General features: G+C 37.5%; 1 protein-coding gene across 2 annotated transcripts; it reads left to right on the plus strand.

The window, feature by feature from the left end:
- Window positions 1–201: 201 nt before the first annotated feature.
- OGFRL1 (opioid growth factor receptor like 1) lies at window positions 202–15358 on the plus strand. Of its 2 annotated transcripts, none has more exons than XM_049895344.1 (7): window positions 202–527; window positions 4953–5039; window positions 5190–5271; window positions 8616–8694; window positions 8790–8856; window positions 8946–9091; window positions 14590–15358. In XM_049895344.1, the coding sequence occupies exons 1-7, from the start codon at window positions 288–290 to the stop codon at window positions 15254–15256; spliced, it is 1368 nt and encodes a 455-aa protein (XP_049751301.1). In that variant the 5' UTR covers window positions 202–287; the 3' UTR covers window positions 15257–15358. The 2 variants fall into 2 exon arrangements, with proteins under 2 accessions (XP_049751301.1, XP_049751310.1); XM_049895353.1 differs by having other exon boundaries at window positions 5193–5271.
- The last annotated feature ends 3561 nt before the right edge of the window (window positions 15359–18919 follow it).

Below are 18919 nucleotides of genomic sequence, written 5' to 3' on the forward strand. Positions count from 1 at the left end.
CACCGCGCCCCCCGAGGCTCCAGGCCCGCGTCGGCTCCGGCGGGTGGGGAGGAGAAGGAACCAGATGGGCGGGTTCAAGCGTTTGCTGCGGCGGTCCCGGGGCCGCCGGCTCCTCCCCGCGAGTGTGCCTGTCTGTCGCTCGCCGCGCTGAGGCAGTGCGGCGGCGGGCGCGCCGAGGCTGCTGCCCAGCGCCCTCGCCGCGGCCATGCCCGGGCCCTAGTGCGCCTGCCGCAGCCTGCGCCCCGCAGCCCCGCTCCCGCCGCCCCGCTCCCGCCGCCACCTCTTCAATGGGCAACCTGCTCGGCGGGGTCAGCTTCCGCGAGCCCACCACCGTGGAGGACTGCGACTCCACCTGGCAGACGGACTCGGAGCCCGAGCCCGAGGAGCCGGGGCCGGTCGGTGGCGAGGGCCCGGGGCAGCAGCCCGAGCAGCCCGAGCAGCCCGCGCAGCCTCCGGAGCGAGCCAGCGGGCGGCCCCGCGCCAGCAACGCGCCGGACGAGGACACCGAGGCGGCGGGCGCCGAGCAGGTACGCGGCCCCGCGGTGGCCCCCGGCCGGGCCGGGGCGTCCCTGCCCCCGGTGCCGGGGAGAAAGGACATCTGCAGGGAGAGGAGCAAGCGACAAGCGACCGAGCGCGTGGAAGGCAGGGGTGCCGGGCGGCTGCGCGTCCCCTGCGACCGGACCCCTCCGCGCCGGCAGCTGTCCCACCGCCCTGGGGGGCAAGGCGGCCTGCGGGGATCGAGAGGTCGGGGCTGGCCGCTGCCGGCCTGGGGCCTGGCCATGGGCATGGCAGGAAAGTCCCTCCAGGAAGAACCCAACTTGAATGGGTGTTTTCTTTGCTTCTACAGCGCAGCTGGGTGAAGCGAAGGTGGGGTGGGCGGAACCTGTCTAAAAATAGACGATTGCGAAAACCCGTTTAGTGAATGTTATTGGTAAAAATTGCTTAGAATAAGATGGGACTGAAATTGACAAGCAGCCAGCACTCTCCCCTACAGTGAGGTCTACGGCCATTAAAAGTATTGTAGATGGTCCCTGTCTGAAGTTAAAACGCCACATTTCTTAGCCCAAGTAAGGCCTGTCAACCGAAGAGTTCAGGGCACTCTTCGGAAAGCTTATTTCACCTACAAGGACTTGTTGATCCAGCTGTGCTTAAATCACTTGACTACTGTAATTTGGAGGAGAGGTTAGTAAAGACGTTAATGACAGTTTTAACCCCTGGTGGACTGAAAATAATTCAGAAAACTTTGAAAAGGAGTAACTTCGGAAAACGTATGCATCATGTAAATTTTTAAGGTTTGCAGTTCCTCCTTAAGTCCTCCGCCTTTATCAGCTGGGGGTGATGCTTGTGGGAATATGGAGCCCAAAGTCAAATGCGACCACAGGGTTGTTGGCCACCTTGCCTTTGCTCACCCCCATATTATCCAAACTAGATCATCCAGCAAATTAAAAGGTCTTTGTCCAATAAAACCTTTAACTTCAGGAGTGCCATCCGTTAATTTTTCATAGTTTGATTAAGCACGTGGGTTGGTCTCTTGTAGTAGGGGAATCATCACCTTATATCTGCTAAACCTTGACTCACAGATCTCCATACCCGCCTCTGTGTAGGTCAGTAAAAAAAAAAAAAGTAGGAGTCATTAAAAAAGTCTAAATGCAGGTTCTATCATAAACATGCTATTTAAATCCACTGCAATTTTGAGTGGGGTTGGTATTTTAAATCCCCATTTTAGACAAAAAGGAGGCTTGGAGAAAAAGAGAAACTTACCCAAGATCATAGGGGGAGAGACAGAGGCAGGCATGTCTGACACCATCCTTAGAAATTTTGATCCGTTAAAATCCTGAATAGGCCTTTGCCCCTTGTGTCCTGGTTTACTGCTCTGTTTGGCATTGCCAGTACAACCCCAGGAAAGTATTAGATGTTGTATTTCAGTGTTTTTCCCTTTTACTTACCTCTCAATTAAGTAACCTACAGAGTTTGGGATATAAAAAAGAAAAAACACAACCTCAGATTTAATTTAACTAACCAGGTCCATCTATATAAAACAGTTTTATAATGCATGTTTTAACTAGTTAATTGCAACCCTAGTAAATGGTAGACAGCCCAACCCTCCCTATTCCCCTTTAGTGCTTCATTTTTCTTGTTAGCATTTTCACCAAAAATTCTACTTATTTATTTTGTTTTGTGACTGTGTCTGCCATTTTTTCGCTTACTTCCCATACACAATCGATTTCCAAGTAGTACTGGTACTACCTTTAAAATATATCTCAGGTTGACTACTTCTCACCACCTCCACTGCTGTCATCCTAGCCCAAGTGGATATTGGACAAATAATGGTGCCATTAACTAAGATGGAGTAGTCTAACTAAGATGGAGAAAGCACATTTGGGGTTAAATCTAGGATTCTGTTTAGTTTGATATCCTATTAGACACCCAAGTGGAATTGTTGAGTAGTTAAGTGCCTCTATGAATGGAGGCTCAGACCAGAGCTCAAGTCATCAGCATATAGATCAAACGTATTTAAAGTCATGGAAAAGTAAGAAGCCATCAAGAAGTGATGAGGAAGTAGGACTAAGCCCTGGGCACTCAATTTAGGGAGTGTGAAGATGAGGAGGAGCCAAAAAGGAGGCTGAGAAGGGGCAAACTATGAGATAAGAAGAAAACCAGGAGAGTGTGGTATCCTGTTTTAGGAAAGAGGGAGGGATTAACTGGTCTAATGCTGCTTGGAGGTCCCCTGAGATGAACACTGACGAATGGTTTGGCAAGATGGAGATTTGTTTGTGACTTTTACAACAGCCATTTTGATGGAGTGATGAGAACAAAAGCCTGATTGGGATGGGCTGATAGGAGAATGGGAGAAGAGGAGATGGTGACATGGAGTATGGGCAACTCTTTTGTGATGTTTTGCTATAAAAGGGAATAGAGATATAGGTTTGTAATTGAGGGTGGATTTGAATCAAGGGAAGGTTTTGTATGTTTATTTTAAGATTAGATACACTAAGGTGTATTTGTTGGCTGAGGTGGAATGATTCAGAAGAGAGGGAAATTTTGATGATACAGGAAAGAGGAGCAGTAGGTTGAAGAACAAAATCCTTGCCCGAGCAAGTGGAAGGGACAGAGTAAAGAGTCTAAAAGGAGCATGTATTGGAGGAACAGGGACAGATGCAGGAAGGATGGTAGATTTAGAGGTTGGAAGATGCGGTCATTCTCGTGATAATCCTGGATGGTAGACAGGGCATGAGTCACTATCTTCATTTCACAGATGATAAAACTAAGATTCATTTGTTGTTGTGTGCCTTCGAGTCAATTTCAACTCATAGCAATCCATAGGACAGAGTAGAACTGCCCCATAGGGTTTTCTAGTCTGTAATCTTTTTACCAGGTCTTTTCTCCAGTGGAGAAAAAAAAAAAAAAAGTCACACAAATACCAAGGAGCAGAGTCAAGAGCTGGTCCAAGTCTCCTGACTCCAAGTTTTGTCTATTGACATTATACCAACCAAGGTTTCTACAATGATCATTCACTTTTAGTGAGGCTGAAACTGAATCATACTTAATTAATTGGATTTAGAGCCCGGGGCCTCAGATTCTAGTTCCCGGGCTGTCATTGGGCATTGTGTAACTTTTCCCTTTCTCGGTTACCTTGTCTCTAAAATGGAGCCACTAATAGCTGCCAGCTAGGTGTGTTATAAGAATCAAATGAAATAACATACATCTAAGTGCTCTGTAAATGGAAAAGTGCTTTCTATACAAATGTAAGATGATTCATATATGATTGTAGCTCAGGCTAAATAGATGCAGAAACTTGCTAGGCAGAGCTATTTTGAAACATGTGGTAAGGACCAGAATTTAAGCTCTTCCTGGCTTATGTAACATGACAGAGTAACTGGTGTTCAACATTAGAGGATTTGGTGTTGAAGTAAGTATCTCTGTACTTGTAGTAATAGTGAGGATCACACCGCTTCAAAAATGTGTGAAAATTGCTTACAGGATGCCAGTCTGTCAACACAGATGGGGGTAGGGGATGATGAGAAAAGGATTTGGGACTAAAGTTCTTAATGAATATTCAAGCCTAAACTTTATTTTCTTTTTCTTAATCATAGTCAGTCTCATTGTCCTGCATAACACTGGACATAAAACAGTTTCTTATACATTATAATAGTACATATAGTTAGAGAATATAAGTCAATTATAATGACTTGCATCTCATATTTTAAAAGCAACTTCATGGTGGTAGGGATTTTGCTTAGAATTTAAGTAGCATGAGTAAACTATCACATATAAATTACTTCAGTTTGAAGTTTATTCCATTTGACAGCTTTTTACTGCTTTGTGTGTATATTTTTTCAGTTTGCTGATTTATATTACATTGTTTTATCACTGAGTGGACAGAGGAGTATTCATGCCTTTGTGTACTTGTTATAGTGTTGTAAAGGATGGAGTTTCGAAAGCTAATAGTTTACTATTTAGTTACTTGACTTCCAAGTACAGCTAAATATTGCAAATTTAATGACAGTTTTCTTTGTAGAATTGATTTATTTCCTTAACACTTTTAAAATTATGTAAAGTGTCCCAAATAAGTTTTTTTTTTTTTTTTAAATAGAACCACTTGTGTAAACTCTGGTAAAATACAGGTCTTCAATTAATTTTAAATTCTCTTTCTGATGGGTGTTGATTCATAACACTTGGCCTCTATAATCTTTTTGTGAGTAAAAAAGTTTTAAATTTAGTAATATCCCTTAGGACAAATGTTACTGGTTCAAATCAGGATAATAGAATGCCAACAAATATTGCTAGTAAGCATTAGTAAAGAGACATTTTTAATATTTTCATGTATCTGGGCAGCTTAATAGTTTTCAGAATTACTTTAATGGTGTTCATTATTTTAATTTTATTCTAGAAGCTTCTCACTGAAATTACCTCACTTCAGCATGTAACTGGAGTTTCATTTTTTATTTCAGGGTAGTGATTCCACTGAAGCAATTGCCAAACCAAAGAGAAGTTTTTATGCAGCGAGAGATTTGTACAAATACCGACACCAGTATCCAGTAAGAGTACTGAATTTTTTTTTTCTAAAATGTAAGGTGTTTCCCTTCTGTTTCCTTATTTTATGGTGCCAATGACCAAACATGCCAGAAAGAGCCTCGTGCCTTTTCTATTTGTTCATATACTGGAGATTGATTTATGTTTTCCTTTAGCAGAACTTCAAAGATATCCGATATCAAAATGACTTGAGCAATCTTCGTTTTTATAAGAATAAAATTCCATTTAAGCCAGATGGTGAGTAATCTGCTACCTTGGTTAAAAAAAAAAAAAAAAACTTTAAATAATGACATATACCTGGTTATTTTTGTTTAGACCACAGTTAGTACATTCTTAATGCATTTCTTCATGGATTGGCCTTATTTTGCTATGTAGCCTAATGTGTCCCCAAAGTCCTAGACCCTAGAATCGTGAGCAACCACTTGATAAATTCTGGAGGAATAGCTTCTGATTAGAAATATCTTCCTATCACCTATTTTAACATGGGTATTATTTTATTTTATTTTTTTTATTATCTTAAAGAAAGTGGGGGAAACTTTCGTGAGAGGAAAAGAGAGAAGATCTATAGAATCATAGAACATTAGATTAAGGAAGATTAGAGGAGTTCAAATTCAGCATTCTCATTTTAAAGATGAGGTAACTAGGACTTGTAACTTAAATAACTAACTTGCTGGGTCACTCAGTTTGTTCTAGAGTTGGATATAGATTCCAGAGTCCAGTGTGTCATACCCAAAAAATATTTAGAAAGTGATTGAAAGTGAGGCTTACATCTAGAATTATCTTTTCCTTCCTGCTTTCAGATTCAGGGGTTGGGATGTCAGACCAGACCTAGTTCAGTGTTGCAATATTCCTAGAAGTATAGAGTAGATTTCACTCCATGTCTTCCAAATAAACTTGCCTTCTCCTTCTTAACACTACAATTGCCCTCTTAAGATCTTTTCTAAAGCCATAGTGAGGGGATATAGCTGCTATGGTAATATGTCTACAAAATTGCATATTTCATTGAGGACCCAAGCTATGGTGGGCATCAGTGATATCACTAGGGGGTATGGGGGTACAGACTGCACTGCTGACACTGTCAGGGTAGATGACACTAAAATGACTGTCTATAAAATTTTTGTGCAGTGTCTCAGCAGAAGTTTATTATTTTTAATAAAAATATCCCTGTAGTTAATTGTAACAACAAAAATATTTTTCGTAAGCCCAGCTTACATGTATCAGTATACCTACAAGACTCAAACTCTATGCTAATTTATTTTTTGAACCTTCTAATGCCTTCTGGTCAGAGCTGTCATTATCACCCAATTACAGTGATGCTTTGAATCACGTGGTTTTTGTCTGTACATCCTACAAGCACAAGCTGTTGTTTTTTTTGCTGCTGGTGTTTTTATAGTTGATGATTTTCTCAAATGTTCTGGTGTTTTAGCTACGATATTGTGGTAGTTAGCATTGGGGGGCGTGACACCATGAGTTACCACACTGGGTGACACCAACCCTAGTGATGCCACTGGTGGGCATCCTAATTTCATCCAGGTCAAACCAGCAAAGCTGTTTTCTGTCATTAGAAAGTGGCAGGACCTTGCCTTCTTTGGTGAACTAACCGGAGAAAGGAGATTTAAAGGCTGGGTAGAGCACTGTGAGGAGGAATTCCCTGCTCTGTGTTCTGAAACATGCCCTACTTGGGAGTAATGGCTTAAGAACATTGCTGAAATGGCCAGATCCATTTGTCTTTAATTAACTTTCTGGCGTCCCAAAAGTTCTGTTCTGATTTGGAGGGAAATATCTGTATAAAAATGCACTGCGAAATTTACCAGTGATAGAAATGTGCTGCTTTATTTGCTAGTGGAATTAATTAAATCATTATTTTTTAAGCAGTTGGGGTAAGAAAACCTTTTAAGAAATACAATGATAAATTGTTAATTCAATTCTGATATGAATTTTACAGAATTCGTCTAAAGGAATGTCTTCAAGTATTAAAAATCTTGAACAGATATGGCAGTATTTAAAACTCAATTATTTTTGTATGTGTAATATTGGGTTTATTTTGAGGTAGTAATTTAAAACAGCAAGTCAAGCAGTATATTAAATCCTTTGTAATCCTTATCACAAAGTTTATTTTGAAATCTTCTAAGATTGGTGGGGTCAGAATTTTTAACTAAGGTCATGTAAAATATTATCCTGGATGTTATTATATATTTATTACATCAACTCACATACCTTCCTTCCCATTATATGTACACACACACATTTGTAAGTAACAGAGACTTGCAATGGCATGTTTTACTTATTAAGTAGGAGGAAGGGTAGTTGGAAAGGTAAACACAAAATTGTGGAGGTAAATAGTTTCTATGTGTTGATAAAGCCAACAGTATGATTCAAAAGGGAATCCCTGGGTGGTGCAAACTGTTAACATACTTGGCTGCTAAGCAAAAAGTTGGAGATTTGAGTCCACCCAAAGGGGCCTTGGAAGAAAAGCCCGGTGATTTACTTCCGAAAATCAGCTATTGCAAAACCTATGGAACACAGTTCTACTCTGACACCCAGTTGCCATTGACTCAATGGCAACTGATTCTGATATGACTCAAAAACAACTTTTTACCAACCCTTCTGAAAGTGAAACTCTACTACAAATTGGTAAATCTCTAGAGGAAACAAGATTGCGATGAATTACGTTCAGAGAAATGTAATGTTTTTGGGTCTTTTTTAATATGATTGACTAAATGGCCGCATAGTCAATTGTGAGGACCTGGACAGACTTAAGAATTTTGTTGTAATGAGTTCTTAACAGGGGAACAATGGAGTATGGTAAAAAGGGCATACTGTTTGGAGCTAGAAAGACCTGTGTTCTCCTAGATTTACTCTTTTATTTGTGTGCAACTTTGAGCACATCACACAATTTTCTCATTAGTAAAATGAAGATAATAGCCCTGATTTGGAGGGTTCTGTGAGGAGTAAGCTGGGTGATGTACAGTCTGTATAATATGGTCCTGCATATAGTAGGTGCTCAATAACTTTGTCTTACATTTTTCTTTCCCTCCTTGCTTCTCTCCTTCTCTTTTTCCCTCCCTCCCTCCCTTCCTTTATTTCTCCCTGAAATACATGTTATTTTGATCCTATCCAGTATTTAAAGAACTATGTGACCCTCTAGAGCTAGGGTCAGCAAACTTTCTGTACAGGGCCACATAGTAAGTATTTTTGGCTTTATGAACCACACAGTCTCTGTCACAACTACTCTATTCTGCTATTGTAGCATGAAAATAGCCATAGACAATATATAAACGAATGTGCGTGGCTGCGTTCCTATAGAACTTTATTTGCAAAAACAAGTATGGGCCATAGTTCGTCAACCGCTGCTCTAGAGTAACACTGTTAGCTATTTGAGATGCCATTAATTTCTTTTAAATTAGGCTTATTACATAACTGAATATGTGGCATAGAGTATTCATCTTCTGAAATCACTATTCTTGTGTGCTATTACTAAATTTTAAAAGTTTTACTGTAAAACTTGAGTGATTCAAATCTTAAAATGCTTTCAAAATGTTTTAAATGTCTAATTCACTTTCTAAATATTTATTATTTAGGTGTTTACATTGAAGAAGTTCTAAATAAGTGGAAAGGAGATTATGAGAAGCTGGAGCACAACCACACTTACATTCAATGGTCAGTTATATATTACCTACTTTGAACCATGTCCTACTTAATCATGTGTGTTTTCCAGACAACACTAACAGACATTTCATTTTTTAAAATAATAGGCTTTTCCCCCTGAGAGAACAAGGCTTGAATTTTTATGCTAAAGAACTAACTACGTATGAAATTGAGGTAATGTAAGCTTTATTCATTTTATATGAGGTGGCAAAAAAATATTCCCACTTCACTGTCCTGGTAGCTGACTTTTTTTTTTCCATTAGGAATTCAAAAAGACAAAGGAAGCAATTAGAAGATTCCTTCTGGCTTATAAAATGATGTTAGAATTTTTTGGAATAAAACTGATTGATAAAACTGGAAATGTGACCCGAGCAGTTAACTGGCAGGAAAGGTTTCGACATCTGAATGAGTAAGTAAAGCCCTAGTGATAAACTGGGGTATTGGCACGTTATTTTTGTCTTAGTCACAATTCTCTGCGGAACATAGGAACAAATAGCAGATGGATCCAGGTATTTGGACTCAAAAGCTCGTCTAAAATAAATTTTGCCCTTTGTTCTACGTTCTGAAACAAAACAAAAACAAAAAAGAAAAATTTCAAATAGAAACTTGGCTATTCAGCTTCAGAACTGTTTCTTTCTGAAATCTCTCCATTGCCCACATCTAAGTGTGGCCTCTTCGCCTTTTTATATCACTGTCTTTGGCATTTATGGTTATTGCTTGTATAAAGTTTTTCTGTGTCTCCTCTATTATCTTGTAAGCTTCTTGGGGGCACAGTCTTTTTAACATCCCCAAGCATAGTGCTTTCTTAGATTAAATCTGTGAATTAAACCTATGATGCAAAAATTTTACAAGACTCAGATATACATGTATCTTTTACTAAAATGGAGAGAAAATTAAAAGTGTCTTGCTATTTAGGTCAAAAACAAAAGCTCATTTTTGGTAATAAATTCAGAAACCTGTGATAAAATTTGTAACATTGTTTATTTGGAATTGATTTGCTATATTATTTTGCTTGGCTATTTATAACTTTCATTAATACTTATAGCCAAAGTCTATTTTTCTTAATATTTTCTTTGCATAGAAACTGGTTTTTTTTTTTTCTTCCTTTTTAATTACAGGGTGACTTGTAAGTGCTGGACCATAAACCAGCAGCTTTAAAGCATTTTTTAACATGTTATAATTAGTTGAACTGGGCAAGTACTAGGAGAAAAAAAATAAAAACTAACCTAAGCAATTTCTCTTTGCCCAAAACAATTCAAAGTTTTGTGCATCAGTAAACTAAGGTTTTTCTCTTAAGAGCTTTCATCTTATGTTGGTAAAATGAATATAATATTAATGTTTAAGCCTCGCTTTTATAATTTATTAGCTAAAATCAATACAATTAAAAAGATAGCTTGTGCTAAAACACTGATGACATGGGCATAAAGCTTTATGATCCTAACTGCAAGACCCATTAACTCATAACTCAAGTTAACTTTGATTTATACAGGGTACTGCTTAAGCAATACAGGTATCTATCTCTAGATGAAGTAAGCCTTTCTGTGACCTTGTCAAAGAAAGCTGTATCCAAGCAGCCTATTGACATGGAGGATGCAAAAGTAAAAGTAAATCTTCAGAGAGGATCTGATAGCACTTCATCTTCCATGTACTCAAAACTGTCATTTTAGAGAACCCCCCTCTCCAACTTGGTGTATTTGTTTGGAATAGCAAATAGTAACCATAGTTAAAGTTTGTTGAATGAATAAATGGTTGAATAAAATATAGTTGTCAGCTTAAAGCCTCTTTGGGGTTTTATTATCAGCTCCTCTGATTTATAGCTGAAAACAGAGCCCTTTCTGAAGGGTTTAATTAAAGGATCTGCTGGCTTGAGTCAGGGGAGAAAAGCCTGAATTAACAGTCACTTTTCTCACTCCTCTGCCTCACCTAGCTCTCTTTCTTTCTACCACCCATGGTCTTTGTCTTTCCTTTTCCTGGGTATCGCATAGAGCTTTTCTAGCTATAAATTAACTATCCACTGCCTCAGACTGTCAGAAAACAAGTTTCCTTTCTGGTTTAGTTGCCAGAAAAATTATATTTATTGACTAGATTTGAACAAATTACATGAGGTTACATGAAAACTTCTATTCCATTTTCTTTCTTCAGTTGGGCTTTTTTCTGACTTATCTGTAAATGCCGTAACTTATTTGTGTTTTAATCTGTACTGTATCTTGAGTTTTTTAGAGAAGGCAGGGAACTCAATATAGTGATAGTAGCCCAGGAGAGGAAAAATACTGAATCAAAGTGAAATGAAACAACCTTCAGTGAACTAGTGACTATGGCTAAAAGAGGTATTTTCAAACATGAGAGTACATATTTATAGATCAGCCACTACAATGTATTTCCAATTTTATTTGTAATCGGCTTGGATTACTGGCCTATATTTTACACCCAAAGTCCCTTCTTTTGTTTTCTGTCTTCCTGGTTCTTGTCCTTGTGAGTTCTGTCTTCATGTACCCAGTCTTCCGGACAACCTCAGCCTTATTTGTTGCCCTTATCTCTATCTGGAAGCCTAGCCTATCTCTTTCATTTGCTGTGCAACTCCAAAGACTGCTCACAACGTTTAGGAGGTTTTAGCCACTTTTCCCCCATTTCCATTTTATCTTTCATTATGACATTTATTTCAAGTCATACTGAAACACCCAGTTGCTTTCTTCCATAGTTTTGTTCCAGAATATTGAGTGTCATTCTTCAAGCCTGTGTTTCTGTCCTTTTCTACTGTTACATAAAGATTTTTAGTTGGAGAATGTACAGATACTGCTACGTGTGTACAAAACTTTTAGCTTGACCTTTCATCTGGGATTAGATATATGAAATTGAACTGGTTGCAAATATAGTAAATTTTGTTTTATCATATAGTTCCTCTTTGAGATTTGTGAAAAGATTCTTCTATCTTTCCATATACGTCCTTCTCATAGGCTTAGGAAACAGATACTGCCCAAGAGTTTTGTTACTATGTTTTTGGAGTATAAACCCCCCACCCCAAAACCAAACCCATGGGCATCAAGTCGACTCTGACTCATAGCAACCCCTTAGGACAGAGTAGAGCTGCCCCATAGGGTTTCCAAGGAGCAGCTGGTGGATTTGAACTGCTGGCCTTTGGGTTAGCAGCCAAATGCTTAACCACTGTGCAACCAGGGCTCCTTTTAGAGTATACAGTCTCCGTAATAACAACTAAGTTAACCCTGCTGTTAGTGGTACACTTTCTTTACTTCACCAAGATTTGTATTGTTTCAAAAGATTCTTGCCTCCTAACCATTAAAAAAAACACAGATTCATAAAACTGAAACCTATCTGTATCTGTGCTGTGTTTACCTTTCAGCCTTCAGAAAGTTGAATATTAAAGTAATACTTTGTTTGTAAGCATCCAGAGGCATGGACATTTTAAAAACTGCTAGGCTTGTCTTTTCAGTGTTTGGTTAGTCCAAATCATTAAAGTTTTTGTCTTGTCCAAACAAACTCTTATTACAATATGAGACCATGGAACTTCCCCTTTCCTTCCCTCAAATAATTCATCAACATCCTTCTCTAATTTGCTAGTTATTCCTAAGTAAAATATTTCAACAACTTTTGGAAACCAGGCTGGGTGTATGCAATGCTTGTAGAAAGTTCAGTTTCTAAGGTGTAAAACAGGTTTTAAGAAGTTACAGTTAGAAAAAGAGGAGTACTTCAGTGGTGCCTATAGTTAAACGCTTGACTACTAACCAAAAGATTGGCAGTTCAAACCCACCCAGAGGCACCTTGGAAGAAAGCCCTGGGTATCTACTTCTGAAAGATCACAGCCATTGAAAACCCTATGGAGTACAGTTCTACGCTGAAACATGGTGTCACCAAGAATTGAAATTGACTCAATGGCAACTGGTTTACTAGTTGGAAAAAAAATGACAACGTTATGGTTGTGTGGCAGTATTGGGTAAGTAAATACCTGGGTTGTTGCTGACACCCATGATTAATATACATAGTTGAAAATCCCTGTAAGATGTGGCCAGAGCATGTGTAATAAAGCAAAGACTGGGCTGGGTGAGGTAGATTATGAATTGTGTCCGAACAGATTTGTGAAGCATTCATCTAATAAGAACCTTAATTTGGGGACAGAGAAGACAGACATTAGTGTAATCTGAGAAAAAAGGTATCTTTGGAGCCAAGGCCATTAGAAATAATTCTATTTAAAGAATAGTTTAAAATTATTGGGTTGGGCAGGAGGAGGAGAGAGTGGCTAGGGATGGAAGAGAATTAGGTTAAGTTGGTATAGGTACAAATAGGATGGTCTTTGATATCAAATCTTTAAATAAGAAAATAAGAGTACTACTGATAATTTTAAATAGTATTTAATATTTTTTGAGCTCTACATGCTGTACATATGCATCATGTCATTTGATTCTTTTAACTGTCCAGTGAGGCATGGGCCATTTCTCCCACTTTACAGATGAAGGATACTGAGGCTTAGAGAGGCATCGTAATTTCAAATAGCTGGTAAGTGGTCGAGACAGGGTGTGATCTCAGGTCTACCTCCAAAGTCCATGCTCTTAGTTATTAAATGGTTGTTCTTTGTGCTGTGGAGTTGATTCTGACCCATAGTGACCCCGTATGACTGTAAGAGTAGAACGGCCCCATAGGATTTCCCAGGCTATAATCTTTTTTTTTTTTAGTGTACTTTAGATGAAGGTATACAGAACACACTAGATTTTCATTAAACAATTAGTACACATATATTGTTTTGTGACATTGGTTACCAACCCCACGACATGTCAACACTCTCCCCTTCTCGACCTTGGGTTCCCTATCACCGGGTTTCCTCTCTCCTCCTGCCTTCTAGTCCTTGCCCCCTGGGCTGGTGTACCCCTTTAGTCTCATTTGTTTTATTGACCTGTCTAATCTTTGGCTGAAGGGTGAACCTCAGGAGTGACTTCATTACTGAGCTAAAGGGTGTCCGGGGGCCATACTCTTGGGGTTTTTCCAGTCTCTGTCAGGCCAATAAGTCTGGCCTTTTTTTAATGAGTTAGAATATTCTACATTTTTCTTCAGGTCTGTCTGGGACCCTCTGTTATACAGGCTGTAATCTTTATGGGAGCAGATCACCAGATCTTTTCTCCTGTGGAGCAGCTGGTGGGTTCAAACCGCTGACCTTTCAGTTAGCAGCCCAGTGCATAACCATTGTGCAACCAGGGCTCCTTAGAGTTATTAAACTATGTTCTGCTGAATACAGAAACCCTAGTGGCTACTATCCAAAAGGTTGGCAGTTCGAATCTACCAGGTGCTCCTTGGAAACCCTATGGGGTGGTTCTACTCAGTCCTGTAGAGTTGCTATGAGTCAGAATTGACTCAATGGCATTGGGTTTGGTGTTTTTTTTTTTTTGTTAAATATGTCACTTTTACATCTTTTGTCATAATTGAGTTGGCTAATAAGGTGGATTTTACTAATTAGCTCCGTGCAAATCGTGATCAGCTGTTGGCTAATATTGTGTTTATGTGCAGCACCAGTTACCAGTGATGGGTATAATACATTGCTGTTGTTGCAAATAAAAGTTCTATTAGATTATTCATCATTAGGGTACTTAATAAACAAACAGTAATTCAACATCAGTAAGAAAAAATTCTATTCTAAACATTTTTCTAATACGAAGAACTAAACAAACACAGGAAATACATATTGCATGTTAGGTTTCACATGGATTGACATTAAATTGAGACATGTATATCTTCTAATTTTTTATTTTTAATAGTTTCTAATTTGACTTTTTTAAAAAAGTCATTCAAGGCATAATTCCCTTGTTTACAGTTCCATAAAAAGTATTTTTGTAATCATTTTCATTTCCCTGTTTTCCTCCACCTGACTTTTTCACCCTCATTTTATTTAATCCTCTCTTCCAGGTCCCAGCACAACTATTTAAGAATCACCCGTATTCTCAAAAGCCTTGGTGAGCTTGGATATGAAAGTTTTAAATCTCCTCTTGTGAAATTTATCCTTCATGAGGCTCTTGTGGAGAATACTATTCCCAATATTAAGCAGAGTGCTCTGGAGTATTTTGTTTATACAATTAGAGACAGAAGAGAAAGGAGAAAGCTGCTGCGGTTTGCACAGAAACATTACACACCCTCAGAGAATTTTATCTGGGGGCCGCCTAGGAAAGAACAGTCGGAGGGAAGCAAAGCCCCCAAAATGCCCACCCCTCCCAGCTCTGGTCATAACAGTCAAACTTCTATACACAAAAAATCCAAGGAGTCCAAAAATTCCTCCTCAGCTGTTAATTTAAATAGCAAAACAGCGGAAGAAAAAAAAGTGGCACCTAAAGAGCCTGGAGAACAGTCAGATAGGCCCAGAGCAGAGTCCAGCGATGAAGCTGCCAAGTCGAGAGACAGTGAGAAGGACTATAATGGTGAAAATTCCAATTCTCCACCAGAAAAAACAATTAACAATCCCATAGAGAAAAAGGAAAGTGCATCCCTTTCTGAAAAAGACAAAGAAGGTGAGAATCCTAACAAAAACTCTGAAAATCCTGGAAATCCAAGTTCCCATGACGATATACTGTTACAGTGAATTATCAGAAAAACCACAAACCCATTTAGGTAAGGAGGGAAAAAAAAACTACTGTAGAATTTTTCCTAAAAAACGAAAACAAGGTCAAATTTCAAAATCTCACCATCTGTTTGTGATTTATGTTGTGTTCTTTGTTCTGATTGTTTGTTTTTCATTTTGGATGAAAATGAATGTAATATTTGATAAGTCTTAAGACAAGATTCAATAAATTAAAGTGTTCTGTAATGCTTTTAGGGTGTGGGTTTTCAAATTCTGCACAAAATGATTACTTTTAAATTATTTTCAAGGTATCTGAAAACAATCACTTAATATATCAAGTAAATTCTTTTGAGAAGTTACATTCTACATGAGGAAGATCAAAGAATGATTTCATTGTATTGACACAACCTTTAAATGATTTATGGATTTATATTTTTTAGCTGGAAAATTTGGAAGAGTCATTTGGATTCTTTGATTCCAACACCTCAACGCATTTATTTTTAAGTTCTGATAAAGTAAAATGGATATTCTTGGGGAGCTATGACCTCCCCAGCCCATCCATCAGCCCCACTGAGTTTTCTCTTTGGCTTTCTCTACACTAATCCTCGTCCTGCCATCTTTGTCAACTAGCACGTGCATTTCTAGTATACATTATTCTAGTGTACGTTAGTATGACCTGTTTTGAAATTTAAATGGAACAGAGGTGGACTTTAAGTGTCTAATTTCAAGAATTTGCTTTGTTTAAAATAAAAATGGTTTTCTGTATTAAGTGCTTAAAACAAACTTTGAGGCAAAAGTCCAAGAAAAGAATTACGCTTTCTATGGCTGTTCCATATACATTTGCTGCTTGATTCTGAATGCAAATGGCTATAGAATTAAAAATAATAAAGGAATTATTCATTTTTAAAAAGCCATGCCTGTTGCATTGGCAATGAGGCAGTGGTCACTAAAACCATTAGTATCTCAGTGTTATGTGGACTAAATACCAAAAAACCAAAACCCAGTGCCATCGAGTCGATTCCGGCCCGTAGCAACCCTATAGGACAGAGTAGAACTGCCCCATAGAGTTTCCAAGGAGTGCCTAGTGGATTCGAACTGCCGACCCTTTGGTTAGCAGCTGTAGCACTTAACCACTATACCACCAGGGTTTCCATTATGTGGATTAGGAGATATTTAATATGGATTAGAACATGTTTAATCCACAGTATATCTTTTTTTTTTAATACAATTTGATGAGTCCCTAAATTGTCAAACTTTAAGATTCAGAACAGATTTGAAATTCCATATGCTCAGTTTTAACAAACACTTAATATGTTACTTAATAGTGTTTAAAAAGTAATTTGCTTCTTATACTGTCACTACGATTTGAAACCGATTAGATGGCACACAACAATAACAACTATTATCACTAATTATTATTACAAACCATAAAACAACCAGAAACACTTGGTGAGAATTTCAAAGCATACATATAAATACAGTTAAAGCAATTAATAAATAAAATATTTTTACTTTGTTTCATTTGGAAAGGAATTGGGTTTTGTGTCTCTTAGGCTATTGAGAAGGTTCTTCACACTTGAACCCCTAAAAGAATTTTTAATATGACCTATTTGATATCACATCATACCATCTTCTGTTTTCTCTTGGTCCATTTTCAGCAGTGGATTTCTGGAAAATAAACCCGCCAATAGTAGCCTTTAAAAATATTTTATTGCTTTGAAATTAATGTGAAACATCACAGTTGCTTAACCCTTAATTTTTTATTTGAATGTTAATAACACTTTTGTTGTATATCATATTCCAGTAAGTACAAGGTAGAAAACGTTCTTATTTTTAGTTCCTGTAATGCACCAATCTTTGCTTTCCACCATTTTGTGAAGTGAGTGACTAGGATTAAGGAAACAATTCTGTGTTTGCATTTTATTTATTTTTGCATGCAAGAAACACATGGACCTTTTATGTGGTGTTTGTTGAAGCACTCTCTCATAGAGCTCAATAGACAGTTTAACAGTTTAGGGGATGGTAGTAGATTGTTGCATTAGGCTGAATTGTAAGGATACAATTAAGTTGATTCAAAATATCTTACCAATTTTGCACACATGGTAAAGTGTTCAGACCCCTTTCTAAATGCTTAATAATTTGTGACCAGATACTAAAATATTAATAGTGACCAGATACTAAAATAAATGAATATATACTGACTTATTTAGAAATTGTAGTATATGAAACCCTTAGAAGTAAAAACATTCATTCAACAGCTTAATGTTTAGGATATTATTCCTAAATAGGGGTTGGATTAGATTGTGCCATTTAGTTTGAGAATGTGTAATCTCAAGGGGAAGACTGCCTGGCTTCCATCTAAAATAGTGGCCTTTTTCCATCATGGTGTTTTTTTTTTTAAGTGCATATTCATATGTAACCGTATGTCTCCTACATTTAATTTGTAAATAACATGAGAGAATTATTCAGTGGAGAACAAGTAAAAGGACATCATTCCTTTTGCAGATAAAAATTATGAGTGTTTAGAATTTTTTTTTCCTATTAAGAATACTTTGTACATTTAGTAGTTTTTTAAGTAAGATCTATGGATATGTATTTGTGTCTTAGATAAGAAACAGCTCCCTGGGTTTGACTCCAATATTTTGTATTTTTAAAAACTACCATATGCTTGCAGAAATTTACAGAGAAGCTGTAAAAAAATGCGGCGAAGCATGTTTAAATATTGAATCCTTGCAATATATAGCCTGTATTGTTGTACCATGGACTGCAAGGATACTAAATATTGGCTATTAATAAAATACTAACTTGCATTTCATGCAAGCTGTAGTTTATTTGCAATAGATGTTATACTGCTTGATTAGTCTAGTACATTTCTAATATTTGTGCTTTCCTATCTCTAAGGAGATAATATATGTGAAAATATTTTGAAATACTGTAAAGTGATATATAATTATAAGATATATTTCTGTACAGTGGGGAAAGTTTATAACATTAAAAATATTGTACCATTATACATTTTTCATGCTCAATCTCATAAGGAAACAAAGTATTATAATCAAAGTGAAAATACAGCTGCTTTCTCTTAATCAAGTCTAGTTCTCAATTCAAAAATTATTTTGTATAGTTTTATTCTGAATTTCTGTTTTGAGACTTCAGCTTCAAGAAGAAAATAAAACGTACAACTCAGGAGTTACTAGGGAAGTTCTAAGATTTTTGCTCAGCATTGATAATATAAACGTGAACATATGATACCTGTTATAGACATTATTTCATATTTTGTCACATAAAATTACCTACTCTGCTTTTAGATTTTATACTTTCATCTGAGTAAAAGTATGATCTGGGAAAAACAGCATATTATTGCATCTGTGTTACTCTTTAAATCAATTTAGTAAAAAATAAAATTTCCATATTAAGTGGTCAAAAATTAACTGAACTGATGAATAGAGAATATTTGGTTAATTATTTTGTAGTTAAAATTTTCAAGTTTATAGTACAATCATAGGTGAGTTTATAATTCACTCAGTAACTAAATCAGGTTAATTACTATAATTGAGTCTCTTCTAAAAGCTTTATTTTCTAACCTTAGAAAAAGAGGACATTCTTGGTCTTGTTTGATTATAGTTACATCTGCAGGTCTTTCATGTCTGTTTGAAGTGAGTGGGGATCCTTCATTATAGGGAT

The sequence above is a fragment of the Elephas maximus genome, chromosome 1, assembly GCF_024166365.1.
Source record: "Elephas maximus indicus isolate mEleMax1 chromosome 1, mEleMax1 primary haplotype, whole genome shotgun sequence".
Taxonomy (NCBI): Eukaryota; Metazoa; Chordata; class Mammalia; order Proboscidea; family Elephantidae; genus Elephas; species Elephas maximus.